Raw genomic sequence first — 14,620 nt, forward strand, 5'->3', positions numbered from 1 at the left:
GTAAAAATAAAGAATAAAATATAAGGGTTTCAATTAGCAGGAAAAATCCTTGTGTTCTGGGGACCTGCACAGTGATAAGCATTTCCTTCTTTGTTTTTGTTTTTTTAAGAGTTTTTATTTATTTGAGAGGGAAAGAAAGAGAGCATGAGCAGAGAGAAGGAGCAGAGGGAGAGGGAAAAGTAGACTCCCCGCTGAGCAGGGAGCCCATTGAGGCACTCGATCTCAGGACCCAGAGATCATGACCTGAGTTGAAGGTTGATGCTTAAATGGCTGAGACAGCCAGGCGCCCTACTTTTTTTTTTTTTTTAACTTCCTGTTGATGCCGTGTCCTTTATTTTCTCCAGCATTCTCTCCCCCTGGGCCCCAAACTTTCTCCAGGTAATGATAAGATCATGAGACTTTCAGGAGGTGAGGAATTATAGATATTATCTTAAACCCAGGGTCAGGATCAAAAACAACTCGTTTGTTTACCAAATGAATAAGGGTTGTGACTTATCTATTTCTGGCAGAGCTGATCTGGCACCTTTGAAGGACCAGGTTGCTCTGGGCCCTCCCTTTGTCCTTGTTGCTGTGGTCTCTCTTGTATCCCCTTCTATGTGGCTTTCCTGGTGACGGTGACTTGGGTGGAGCTGAGGACCTTTGGAGGTCATGAGCAGCATGTTAGGTTTCCTCCCACCCACCCTCTGAGTCTTCTCACTTAGGATCATGGTAACCACAGGAGCCTGGGGTCTCCTGAGGGGGAACTAGGGCCCTTTTCTGGACCATCCACAGCCAGCTTCCAGGAAGGAAAACCCCTTATTGACTTGGAGTTAGAAGTAGTCAAAGAAGCACTAGCTCAACTTCCTTCTCTTTTCTTTGCCTGACTTTCCTTGGTGATATTACCTGATAAATCAAGAAACTTCTTTTTCTCTTGCTATTTCATTTGTTGGTTAAGGATGAGGGCCTAAGAAATGTGCCCTGCTATAGGGTGTGAGGAAAAGACACTCTCCCAATGTCTGCAGGTTTTGTTTATAATGTTTTCAAAACCAAAATTCATTTCAATTAATTATTTTTGAAAATATTTCACAGGATTTATAAGATAGGTGGGTTGGGGAGTATGGGTATGAGAAATCATAACTGTATCACAAGGCCTGTTGATGAAATGCTAATTATGGGACTTTCAATGTGTCAAGTTATAGGTTGGAGTAACTTTGTTTCTCAGAGGCTACGCCCATGAGAAAACTGATGAAGGGGCCTAGACTTCTAGCAGGACCCTGGAAGCCCTCTTTCCTATCGATTCTGTTTTCTGTGAGTGTGTTTGAATGTGCTTTTGCCTGACAAGTGCAATTTCTTTTAATGGGCAGTTGCATCTGAATGTGTAGGCATTTTGCTGGCTTTTTAAAAGAGCTAAGTAAACTTCCTCAAGAAGTCTCATTTTAGTGTTGTATAGGATTACACTTTGAAAGCATATCAAAATTAGATCTGCAGTACTGACATGTCCGATATATTTTCTTTTATACATTGATTAAGGAAAGATTCTATTTGGAAGTGTAGATGACAAAGCAGGATAGTATCTATTTCTACCCATTACCAAAATTCCATTCTGTGTTCGGCTTGTGCAGCTTTGGGTTTAGGCATTAGTGATGAATCTTCTGTCTCCTAAGATTCCTTAATGCTGGATGTGCTTGTGACAATAATAGGGAATGGACACCTACCTGCCGGATCCATTCACTCCTGACTGGGAATTTACAAAGTCACATTTAGAAAATGTATATACTAGGCAGTCAGTATTTGTTGAACATGCTGGACATACCCTCATCTCAGGACCTTTGCTCTTGTTCCCCTGGCCTGAGATATATCCTTCACTTTAGATCTTTCTCAAATGTCACCTTCTCAAATGATCCTCATCCCAGTGAACCTTACCTCTCAACTTATTATCTAATTATTTGGTTCATCATATCTCCTTGCACTCAAATGCAAGTGCCAGGAGGGCTGGGATTTTTGTCTGTTTGGTTTACTGCTGTATAGCACAAATAGATTTTTATTAGTTGGATGACAATAATTAATTGAATTGATAAAATTGTCACTTTTGTTTGGGCATAATTGTCTGCTTGTGAATAAGTCAGACCCTAAGTTGAACTGTATCAAGGGACATAGATATTAAGATGAGACATCTTCAAGTCTATAAATATGTGAGGATGTGAAATAGGAAAGGGTCCACGCACCTGCTATGAGAGGCCAGGAACAGAGAGTATCACTGTGGTCAAGAGTCCCTTCTCAGTTCCATGGTTCACTACTGCCCCTGTAGATGGGACCACTATCACAGAATAGACCAGACATCAGAAGGACCCCCCCGTTACCATCCTTGGACAACTGAAATCAGTTCCCAGACTTTATTGCCAGAACTTGACCTCTGTGCTTGTTCTGTTCCCACTTCCAAGGTCATTTGTGGTGGGAAACTTGAAAGTGGAGCCAGTGTTCTCTGGTTATTGACCCCTCGATGTGAAAAGCCAAACCCTACACATTCCTTGGGCTCACCTACTGATTGAGTTTACATAACTAATCTCATGTTTTATTCCTCTAAGCAGGCAGAAGTCTTTCTGAACATGGTTGTGATAAAATCTAACTTTTGCTACACTAATTATATCTTAGTGTTTTTTTGTAGGATTTAGGCACTTAGGAAGATCTGAGATTTTTTGAGGCTGGACCTATCACTCTTTATTTGGTAAAGATTTTATTTATTTATTTTAGAAGAGATAGGATGAGCAAGGAGAGGGGAAGTGGGAAGAGGGAGAAGCCCAAGCAGACTGCATGCTGAGTGCAGAGCCCAACACGGGGCTTGACCTCAGGACCCTGAGATCATGACCTGAGCCAAAATCAAGAATGAGGTACCCCAGGTGCCCCTAAGCCTATCACTTTTAAGGCTTATTGGCAGGCATCAAAATTACCTCTTGTGATGTCTCTTTTATCTGGTGCATTTTCAGCCAACTTGAAATTTCTGATCATCTTTTTGGACTGTGGCATAATCTCTGGAAGGTCTGTTTAAAATGAAAGTATAGAATTGCTTGTAGAGAAGCAGATTGGTCCCTGATAGCATGGACATCAGGATGACACATTTTTAAAAGAGATTTTATTTATTTATTCATGAGAGACAGAGAGATAGGCAGAGACAGAGGCAGAAGGAAAAGCAGGCTCCCTGCAAGGAGTCCAATGTGGGACCCAATCCTAGGACCCTGGGATCACACCCTGAGCCAAAGGCAGACACTTAACCACTGAGCCACCCAGGCATCCCCAGGATGACACATTTTGATGGAGGTGGGTGGTGGGGGAAAGATAGTTGGAGCCTGGATCTTGGGGCATTGAGTGCAGGTAGCAGATAGGAGCAAATGGCACTTAAAGAGGGCACGAGTATGAGGGAGGTTGACATGTGGGAAGAAGGGAAGGTCAGAGGAGAAACAAGAGAACATGAAAAGAGAGGCAACCCTCAAGATTTTGTACCAGGATCTCCTATAGCCTGACCTGTAAGATGACCTTTAAATGGACGAGAATGAATAAATCACAAAGTTGAAAGATTCTTGAGTTGTGAGAATTGGTCTACCATGCTCTGGGTTCACAATCTTATTTAGCTTCTTTCTTTCTTTTTTTTAAGTAATAACTGGCTTGGACTTGAAAATGAATTGACACATAAGCCTTATTTCCCACACGTCTTGCATGCAAGTTGAGTGTTGGACAAAATGCTGTGCCTAGGAATTGTCCAACTTAGACAAGACAGCAGAAGGGTCAGCTTTGGGGTAATTTTGTTGCTATAAATGTTTTAAGTCTTGCTATATTTAGGATGCATGTTTAACATTCTCTTTTCTCCCTCAATCCCCGTGCTCACTCATTTTATAGATGCTGAAGTTATTATGACATTGTGGAGTAGTTGGTGCAGGGCCAGGGGAGAGGGCTCCCTGGACTGGGTCATGGGGTCTGGTAATGGTCCTGGCCTCATCATGGAATCCACTGACCTGCAAAAAAGTATTGTTAATCTTCTTACTGTCTGCCTTACAAGATCTGAGAGGAGAAATGAGGTAATGTCTACTTAGACCTTCAAGCTTCTCGGAAGAACAGCTTTCTACAGTAATATGATTTCCTAATGCATTTGTTTGTGTTGTGATGGAGTTTAATTCCATTTACGTAAATTTCTTTAGGTACCTCTAGAATATCTGACAGTCTTGCATAGGGGAAGCCTCCCAGCTTTCAGATGAGAACTGGGCCTAGGCTAGAATCCCCAGGGGTACAAATTAGCCAGCTATAAATTTATGAAGTTAAGTGAAGGAGGCTGGGAGAAGAAGGAAGGCGAAGGGGGGTGGTTAAAGTTGTTTGGTGATGAGGGGCAGGGAGTTGTAATTACATTCAGAGAGTTTATATCATACTTTCAAGTCATGTTGTTTGGCTGAAGATCATTATCTCAATATATATTTGAAAAAATACATGTGTTTTTTTTTAATTTGGCAATATCACAGATGACTCATCTGCAGTATTGATCCTGTTATCAGTCCTTTTATTGATAGACTCTTAACCTCCTTCAAGATTTACTTTTTTCTGTTTCTCAGGCCACAACCTGATTGTTTAAAACTTGTTTCTGACTCTGACATCAGTAGTTCCATGCCAACAACAACTTCATAGATTCATTTGTAAAATACCTAGTAGGTCACTAAGTAATATTTCCCTTTGTTCTGTAGAAAAAATAGTAAGCTGCTTTTTGGGAATCGTCATGAAAAGTGTAATTTTTTTATAGAGCCTCTGAGCAATATTGCAGTTGAGTAGGCTTTCTAGTCAGGCCTAAATAGAGAAGTTAAAACAAAGGGTAAAAAGTGGGGGAAGTACACATATGTGCCATCTCTGACATACTATAAAGAAGTTAATTTAGATTACTTAGTTATCATTATTGGACAGCTTTGCTGTGGAACTTTCTAGAAGCGATTGCTTCTTTGGCATTTCCAAAGTATTTTACAAGGAATTCAGCCTTCTATAAAGGAATTTTAAGTAACTATTGAGTTACACCAGGAAAGAAAACAATATGTCTTCTAGAGAGGTGACCATGTACACTTTTTAATAGCAATGATTTATAATTTTAGAGCAATAACATAATCACATCCCTTTCCATGGGGGGAGGAAAAATGTTACCACTTTCATTTGCTAAACTATAGAATATAATGCAGAGAGAACATATCTTGTCACCCAAAATATGGCAGGAAAAAATAAATCATTACCAAATTGTGTGTTGTACATCAAGGACATATGAAAAAGTCACTATGCCTCTCAAATTAAGAACATCTTAGGATGCGCCTGGGTGGCTCGGTTGGTCTAACTCTTGATTTTTGCTCAGGTCACGGATCTCAGGGTCATGGAATTGAGCCCCGTGTTCAGCTCCGTGCTCAGTGTGGAATCTGCTTGAGATTCTCTCTTTCCCTCCCCTCTGCTCATCCCCCGACTGGTGCATTCTCTCCACCCCTCCCTCAAAATAGATAAATAAAATCTTAAAAAAAAAAAGAGAACACCTTATTTAAGGAAATACATAGACTACAGTAGTTCTCCTTTATCATGGTTTTATTTTCCATGGTTTCTATTACCCACAGTCAACTGTGGTCTGGAAGCAGATGATCCTCCTCTCACAATTGTCAGAAGGTCAATAGTAGCCTAATGCTATGTCACAGTGCCTGTGTCATTCACCTCACTTCATTTCATCACCTAGGCATTTCATCATCTCACATCATCACAAGAAGGATGAGCACGGTATAATAAGATATTTTGAGAGAGAAAGAAAGACTACATTTATATATATTTTATTACAGTATGTTGCTATAATTGTTCTATTTTATTATTAGTTATTATTGTTAACTTCTTACTATGCCTAGCTTTTAAATTTTATATAGGTATGTATGTATAGGGAAAAACAGAGTATATCTGGGGTTCAATATTATCAGCAGTTTTGCCATCCGCTTGGGGTCTTGGAACGTATCTCCTGCAGATAAAGGTGGACTACTATACTACGGATTTTCCCTTTGGACCAAAATAATCTTTTACTAAAAAACTATGACCCAAGGTCACCTGAATGACTCAGTCAGTTAAACATCTGCCTTTAGCTCAGGTCATGATCTCGAGGTCCAGGTATAGAGTTCCATGTCTGGCTCTCTAGTCAGTGGAGAATCTGCTTCTCCCTCTCCCTCTGTGCTCTCCCTCTCTCTTCTCTCTCTCAAATAAATAAGTAAAATCTTAAAAAATTATGATTCAGAGACACAATTCATATCAAGTTAGGCTGTAATAATCTTAATAAGACCACATTTTTGTTGAAAGAGGTCATGTAGAGGACATGACTATTGGCTGACTCATGAGTTAGACCCAGGTGATTGGAAGCTCCTTGCCCTCTACCCTGTCCTTGGAATGCACACTCTGTCCACCATTCCCACAGTGGGAGTTGTTCCAAGGACACAGCCTTGAGAGAGTAATGTGATATTGAGACCACATGTGACTATCTAAATTTTAAAGATTCTGGCAGTTGGGTGTGAAGATCCATCCATCTTTCACATGCCCAAGACAAGCCTTGCAAGTTTCCTTGTTTATTAAACTACCACCTACCCATATGGAGAGTTCTCCCTCTTTTGTCTCTTCCCATCCTCTGCATGTGGAAGCCACTTGCACATGTCACCTTGGGAAGCTCCTAAGGTTGTGAATTCACAACCCACAATTTTCTGTGCCTGATGATGCACTAGAATTTGAGCATTTCTGGATATTAAACATGTTCTGCAATTTTGTGTCCCCATGTAAAACTTCATGATAAATTTATGAATTTCTGCAATTGTGTATGCATATAGCTAAGGCATTCTTTTGAAAGAAGATTGGAAGATGTCCTTTTTATATTGATCTGTTGCACGTTAAATGGTGATGTTTTGTTTGAATTTGTTTCAGAATCGAAGCAAACGCCTGGAGAAGGTCCATGTGGTTATTGGACATAAATCGTGTGACTTGGATTCTCTCATTTCTGCCTTCACATACGCTTACTTTCTAGACAAGGTGAGGGGAAAGAAGGTGATGCTTTTTCTATTTGAATTATGATGTAACTCACAAGAACAAATATTTTCTGTAAAAACGAGGAACCTATTCACTTAAAACCTATTCACTTTTCATGTTCTTGATTTATTGTTGCAGAGAATAATGTATTATAATCCATTAAACAACAAATATTTATTGGTCACCTACTGTACGCTAGACATTGTCTAGTTATTTCTTATCTATTTTCTTTGTGAAACATTATTTCAGTAAGATCAATGCTTTCAAATAAAAAAATTTAAGAATATATGATAGATAGTTGTTTACTTCTATGGGAATTCAGAGAACTAACAAAAATAAGGATCAGAATTTCTTATTTTCCTTTATCATCCTTGTTGGTTAGTCTTGCCGTTGGGAGTAGAAAAATATGTGTGTGAGCATTGCATGAAATACAGAGCATATTGGCTAGAATTCTCAGCAATAGAGGTATTACATGTCACATCTCTATTCTGTTCTTGCCTTTTAGCCCTGACTTTGTACAGCAAGGTCATTCTCAGTTAGTGATAATCTCCCTTGAATGAGAATCTTTGTACTCTATGAAGCCTATAACATCCCTACAGGGGTGGAAAGACCTTTTAATAAATTGTTTTAAAATCTCCATTTCATAAAATTCACCAGCCCATGATAATGCGTCACCTCAAAATCTAAAAAAGCACAATATGAGTGTCTTGGTGCTATTCCCAATTTCACAGAATTTTTAATTTTCCGGAGTCTGATTTATTTTATTCCAATTTTATTTGGATCCTTGGCTCTGAGAGTATGCATAGCTGATCTAGAGTGATTTATATTCACATGAAACCCAATCTTCCAGAATGAGTTGTGGGTGGCAAGGATGGCTTAGGGCAGTAGCTGACAAAAATGCCAGGTAAAATATTCTGATATCTACATATGGGCTGTATATCAAATTTATCTTAAAATTTGTTGAACTTTGCAAGGGAGATTAATTGGTATAAGGAGACAAATGTGCCTGTGTCGACATGCATATTTTAAATGCTTAATCCAATTAGCTTGACTTCTTGACTCCTAGGGAAAAAAAAAAAAAAAAAAACTGTTGCATCTCAAGAACATAGAATTAAGGGAACCAGACTTGTTTTTAGACCTATAGTGGCATGGACTCTTAAGAAAATTATATAATAACACCATCCACAACCAACTTCAGTGTCTTCAATAAATATAACATGTGACCAAAAGAGTGGGAAAGTAGTTGTGATAGATAAAATGGATAAAGAGATGTGTGATCTCTTCTCTCCTTCCAAGGCTCTCCATTCAGCATAGGGACAAACATGGAATTACCGAAGGGAAGGGTCACTTACTGGAATTTGTTATATTTCTGGGCCTCCCTCTTAGTTTACCAGGTGCTGCCCTCTACCAGAGGTCTGCATTCCATTTTAATTTTTTTTTCTGAGAATGGGGCGACTGTCTCTGAGAAAATTAACACATATAATAAAGGCAGAGCTTTGCAACTTCACATGTATGACTCCATTTAAATACTTTTCACTCTGGTAGGTAAGCCCCATTCTACAGACGGGTTAAACTGAGTTTCCAAAAGGAAAATGCTTTCTCCAAGTCACACAGCAGAGGCTGTGGCTAGAACCTAGTTCCAATCCTAACCTCAGAACAGGTCCTACCCCAGGAGAGCTTCAGGTCACATGCACTTGACTCAAGTTTCACTATCGGGAGTTAGATGTAACTTAGTCAATGAATTAGGAAAAATAATTGCCATACATAAATTTCTAATTGTTATTGCACAATTGTGATTCAGGATTAGCCTGATAGGTAAGAGAAAAGACACTTTGTTGGAATGGCTTTGCCTTTTGTATACTAGAGCAGAGGGTGATTTGTTTACTTTACTTGACAAATAAGTATTAAAAGCCTACTATGCACCAGACAGTTCTATGCACTAAGAATCCTACCTGAATCAAAAAGACAAAAATCCTTTCCTTCTTTTTTTTTTTTTCACAAAAATATTTTATTTACTTATTTGGGAGAGAGAGAGAGAAAGAGAGAAAGCATGAGCAGGGAGCGGGGGGAAGAGGCAGAGGGAGAAGCAGACTCCCCTCTGAGCAGGGAGCCTGACTCGGCTTGATCCCAGGACTCTGGGATCATGACCTGAGCTGAAGGAAGATGCTTAACATAGAACCACTCAGGTGCCCCAAATCCCTGGCTTCTTAAGGCAAGGAAGTGAGATAGATGACCAAGATATTAAAATTGTGGAATAAGCACTATGCTTTGACAGAGCTAGTGATGATGTAAGGACAGTGTCTGTTCACTTTATGCAAAAATTTGCTGTTACCAAACCCTACCTTCTCTCAGTGATATTTGGGGCTTATTACGTTTCACTCAGTGATTTTTAAAAGCACCTTTTAAAAAAAATTCTTATAGACGAATAAGTATATTCTTGTGAATCTGAAATTCTTCAACTCCTACCTCTTTCCGGTTTATCCTCCTTACCACAATTTTTTAATAACAGGTTTGTTAATAATAATGATTTTTTAAAAATAAGAAATTAATAGAGATCACAATCTGGTAGTTTATGGGCCAAATCTGGCTCATAAATGAGTTTTTGTTAACATGCATAGTATGTTCAACTTAAAAAAATAAATGGTAATAAACATCAGGGGTAACAGCCTCAAATCTAGATTTCCAGCTTTCCTTGAGTAATTGAAAGATTCACCTATTCTGGAACTGAAATTTTCATGTCTAAACCATCGGCTGGAGCTGAATGGCAGACATCCCATGTAGATGGGAAAAATAGGCCCTTCTGTGTCACTGCAGTCCTCACCTGCTGCAATCATTCTAATTTTCTGCCAATTCTATAAAGACATGAATGTGTATCCCCTGAAGAGGAGAATGTGTGTGTATTTTTTTTTTTATTGTGGAAGCATCGAAATGAGACGAAATATATTTCAAATAAGGCATGGGAAGTTTCATGTAGAGTAGTAACCAGAGGTTAAAAAAATATTAGGGGTCATTTACCTGTAGCTCTGCTAATTAGGTTCAGGACAAGCTGATTCTGCATGTCATATGGGTTAGTGAGGCCAAAAGACTTTTGTTCCTTTTACATTGCCCTTGGGCTTGAAACAAATGGAATTGTGCTCCTTCTGCTGTCAGTAATTTCAGTCCACTTTTTTCTTGATAGGTCAGCCCACCCGGAGTTCTCTGTTTGCCAGTACTGAACATACCAAGAACTGAATTCAATTACTTCGCCGAGACACGGTTTATTTTAGAAGAGCTAAATATCTCTGAATCATTCCACATATTCCGAGATGAAATTAATCTGCATCAGCTAAATGATGAAGGGAAGTTATCTATAACACTTGTTGGCAGCAATGTGCTGGCAAGGTAAGGCTCTGAAGGGAGCTTTGATCCTTTAACCAAAGGCTCTTCAGGGAAAAGTATCACCTTGTTCAGGATTTTTGTGGTTTAGGGAGATGCATTAAAGGCAGAGGACACCTGAGGAAAAATAATATTTCTTTTTCTTCTCTTACTGCGAAATTTGGGCTTTGCCAGTCCTCTATTTTGACTTTTATATTTCAAATATGACATTTTGAGTGGAAAGATTTTGTAGACAGTGACCAAAATTATAATTTTGAACCATTTCAAACAGCTTATTATAGCAACACAACAGTCCTATGTATTGATGCTGTAAATATGTAATGAAAACTGAAATTAAAAACCAAATAAAACTAAAAGGTTCTGAAGAAAGAAGTCTCAGTGTTAAAATGAAAAATCATAGAGATCAGTTATGAAAGTCACCTGTATCATTGGCTCATTCATTCATAGCAATTTATACCATAAGAGCAGGATGGATTTTTAAAGTTCAGGTAGCTCAGATTCGTTATTTTATGGACAAGAAGTCTGTTGCAAATAACTTGTCCAAGGTACCACATGCAGTTTGGATTAAACTTGAATCTTCTGCCTCCTTCAGTAAGTATGTAGGAGTTGCTAACTGGTGCAAGAATCTAGGTTTACATAAAGAGGAATGAGACAAAATATCTGCCTTCAAGGACTTTCTAGCCCCTCACAAACTGCTCTTTTGATAAACTCTGTGGTGCTAAAGAATGAAGAGTCACCAGTTAAACGCCTCTAGTTTGAGACAATAATTTTTTTTGCACACTTTGCCAATTTGTTAATGGTTTAGGTCATTAACCAATGGATACTGATGTTACTACACATGAAAGAAAAACTTGTACAGTTATCTAATCGTTTTATTTAACCCTTTTTAGAAAGCATATTCAGGTATGAATACATGATAATGCCAATCATGCAGTTCATTTGTCATAAAGAGCTTTGAAAATAGTCTGCTTGCGTGGGGCTGTTTTCATCCCCATGCTGTTTGATAAATAAATTCTTCTGAATATGTATTAATCAATTGTTGACAACTGGCTGAGAGTTACTGGGAGTTAATTTGACCGACTTCAATTATCAGTGCTCAGAATGATTACCTGCTTGACTAAATTTATGTGTTAACTCTTTCAAACCAACCAATGCAAGTAGTGCAGGAAGTCAAAGGCATGAACTATGAAATGTGTGTATTGGTCAGAATCTTTGGAAGAGTTTTGTTCCCAGTTAAATTGGAAAACCTTAGCTGGTTTTAGGACTGACTCTATGAACTCTAGCTTTAGGACTGTTTATGAAACAGAATGCTTTCCAAAAATAAATTGAGATCTTTATTTCCTTCATTGCCATGATTTGTTTCTGTCAGTTGGAAAGACCAACGTCAGTCTTTTTTTTTTTTTTTGCCAACATCAGTCTTATTCACATCTTTCTGCCTCTCATAAAACCAACTTATCTGAAGTATGAAGGGTGATCGTGAAAGGAAATGAGCCCATAGTAGTTTTTCTCCAGTGGTGGGACTGAGTGCACACTCTGGAACTGGATGATCAGAGTTTAGACACAGGCTGGTCTGCTTACAAGCTTTGTGACCTTAGACAAATTTCTTAGCCTCTTTGTGCCTCTGTTTACCCATTTTTAAGATGGAAGTTTTACTAGAACCCATTTTGTAGGGTCATTTTATAGTATAAGATGTGGTGATATTCCATCTGGCCTGAAAATAGTGTCTGGCCTGTAGTGGAAGCTCAATAAATGTTAGCTATTATTATTGTTATTATTATTATTGTCCAATGGCAAAACAAGAGATAGAAGTGCTGAGGTGTGAGGGGCTACCTACTAAGATTTTTGGGGAGTAAATTTGCTGAAATGGGATGTGAAAATGCATAGAATAAGGGTCTTCTCTTCTGAGTCATGTGAGCTTACTCAGATTTTTGGCTGTTGAGAGGAAGTCATTTGTGCGGGGGTAGAGATTAGACACTTCTAGAAAGTAAGAAAATGTGCCATATCTCTTTGTCTTCCTCTCTTCCATTTGCTTTACAGTGAGGACAACAGTTTAGAATCAGCGGTTGTCAAAGTCATTAATCCAGTGGAGCAAAGCGATGGTGGGCTTGAGTTCGGAGAGTCTTCCTCTTCCCTTGTGGTGAAAGAGATTCTCCAGGAGGCTCCTGAGCTCATCACTGAGCAGCTGGCTCATCTCCTCAGAGGTGAGAGATGGCTCTTTCTATTAAATACTGGAAGGCTTAATGGAGTGTTTCTCGACTTGCTCATGCAGAATGAGTGTGATCCATTCTTGGGTTAACAACCCCTTTAAAGACCACGGGAAGCTTCATCAGAGAAGCAGGGAGTAAAGAGTTTGTTAAAGAGTAGCATTATCCTGAATATTAAAAATGTGCATTTAAAAATAGGCATGAAGGATCTTTGCTGTTTCACTAGACAGGAGTTTTAAATGGAATTGCTGTACCTCTGTTGGGGAGCGAGGATAGCTCCTCTGGCCTTCCAGCAGCTTCCAGAGGTGATTCTTGCCCCACAGCAGTGTGACTCAGGGCCAGAATCCATGTTCTCATATTGAAATATCTCCTGCTACTTGTATATGTTTGGCTTGTGGAACACTGCTTGGATGGCAAAATAAACACTTGTCATGTTGATGATTTTGTGTCTGGGCTTTTATAGTCACCTATCACCTCGTTGGCCCCACTCTAGTAACAATCTCCCATCCTGACTCAGCCCTGGGTTCCCAGCACATTGCTATCAATTACCCTTTGAATATTTTTCATTTCCATCCATGGAACCTACCACTTCCAAAAGGGGTTTCTAACCTGGAAATTGTTAGTTGACTTTGGTGGCACAAAATTATCACAAAAATTCAGTATCGTCTCACGTAGGATGGCTCTGGGTGTTGTATAAAGCTTTTCTTTCTTTCTTTCTTTCTTTCTTTCTTTCTTTCTTTCTTTCTTTCTTTCTCTTTCTTCTTTCTTCCATCTTGAACATGGTATATGTGAGTTTTTCTCAGAAGTATTTAACACAAGAAAGTAAAAACAAAAAGCAGTGATTAACAGACTGAAAGAATTTTTTTTAAAAAGAAGACCAGGGATCCCTGGGTGGCGCAGCGGTTTAGCACCTGCCTTTAGCCCAGGGCTCGATCCTGGAGACCCGGGATTGAATCCCACGTCAGGCTCCCGGTGCATGGGGCCTGCTTCTCCCTCTGCCTATGTCTCTGCCTCTCTCTCTCTCTCTCTGTGTGTGTAACTATCATAAAAATTAAAAAAAAAAAAAAAAAAAAAAAGAAGACCAAGAGTATGTTGACACCACTCGTCTGAGGACACTTTCCTTTGCTCCCTCTGTCTCTTACACAATGCAGAGAGGAAAATATCCAAAAGTTATGTAGTTCTTGTGACTATTTCAGAACCAGTGACCCCAGTAAACCTGTTTTAAGTATTTTTCTGGCAATGGACATCTGTAAAAATGCTCTGTGGGAAACTGTGCCCTTGACTAAACTAAGTAAATATGATCATTTATCTCTATGACAGAGCAGAAGGAAAATAAAGGTAATTGGGGATCTCAGCCAAGAGGGAAACTGTTGGGCACTGCAAATGTGCAGTGCAGGCAAACACTAGAGAGCATTTTGTTTAAATTTCTCACAAACTAAGAAGCTTGGTTTATTGTTAAAAAAAGACACGTATTATTTAGTAGGAAAGAAAGGTAGTCCATAAATTGCTCATCATCCTGCTTTTCCATGAATAGTAAAATCAGATCAAACCGTGATACATTGGTACAAAGGTATGATTTTGTTGTTGATGATTATGATGATAATGGTGATATTCAGGTTTAGGGAATTAGAAAGGATGCAGACCCTTTTATGAGTTATGTTGGCTTTGGTTAGCAGAGATACCAAGAACCTTGTTTTTTCTTATCATTGGAGTTTTTCATAAGGTTGGGCTTGAAGTGGCATCCTATAGGAAGTTGGCAGAATCAGGACAACACTTCTTTGCTGCTCGCACATTGGGATGTAAGAGGATGAAGTGCTTCTGCATGCAAAGACTGCAGATACAGAAACTGTCATGAGAGAGAGTCCAGAGTCACTAAGCCTGGAAGGTGGCTTAGTAGAGTAGAAAGAAGTCTCTGGGGACCCTTGGCCAAAGTATGCATGTGTGCATGCGTATGTGTGTATACATACGTGGAGGGGTGGTGCACATCACTGAACAGTTTTGCCAAGAAG

General features: G+C 39.1%; 1 protein-coding gene across 5 annotated transcripts in view; it reads left to right on the plus strand.

The window, feature by feature from the left end:
* The window catches only part of PRUNE2 (prune homolog 2 with BCH domain), a 256,690-nt gene that overhangs the window by 40,700 nt on the left and 201,370 nt on the right, over positions 1-14,620 (plus strand). For all 5 annotated transcript variants that reach the window (XM_072837719.1, XM_072837709.1, XM_072837712.1 and 2 more), the window contains exons 2-4: positions 6,931-7,035; positions 10,211-10,413; positions 12,445-12,608. In XM_072837719.1, coding sequence (XP_072693820.1) covers positions 6,931-7,035; positions 10,211-10,413; positions 12,445-12,608 — 472 coding nt within the window. The remainder of the gene's footprint in view (positions 1-6,930; positions 7,036-10,210; positions 10,414-12,444; positions 12,609-14,620) is intronic.

The sequence above is a fragment of the Canis lupus genome, chromosome 1 (assembly GCF_048164855.1).
Source record: "Canis lupus baileyi chromosome 1, mCanLup2.hap1, whole genome shotgun sequence".
Lineage (NCBI taxonomy): Eukaryota > Metazoa > Chordata > Mammalia > Carnivora > Canidae > Canis > Canis lupus.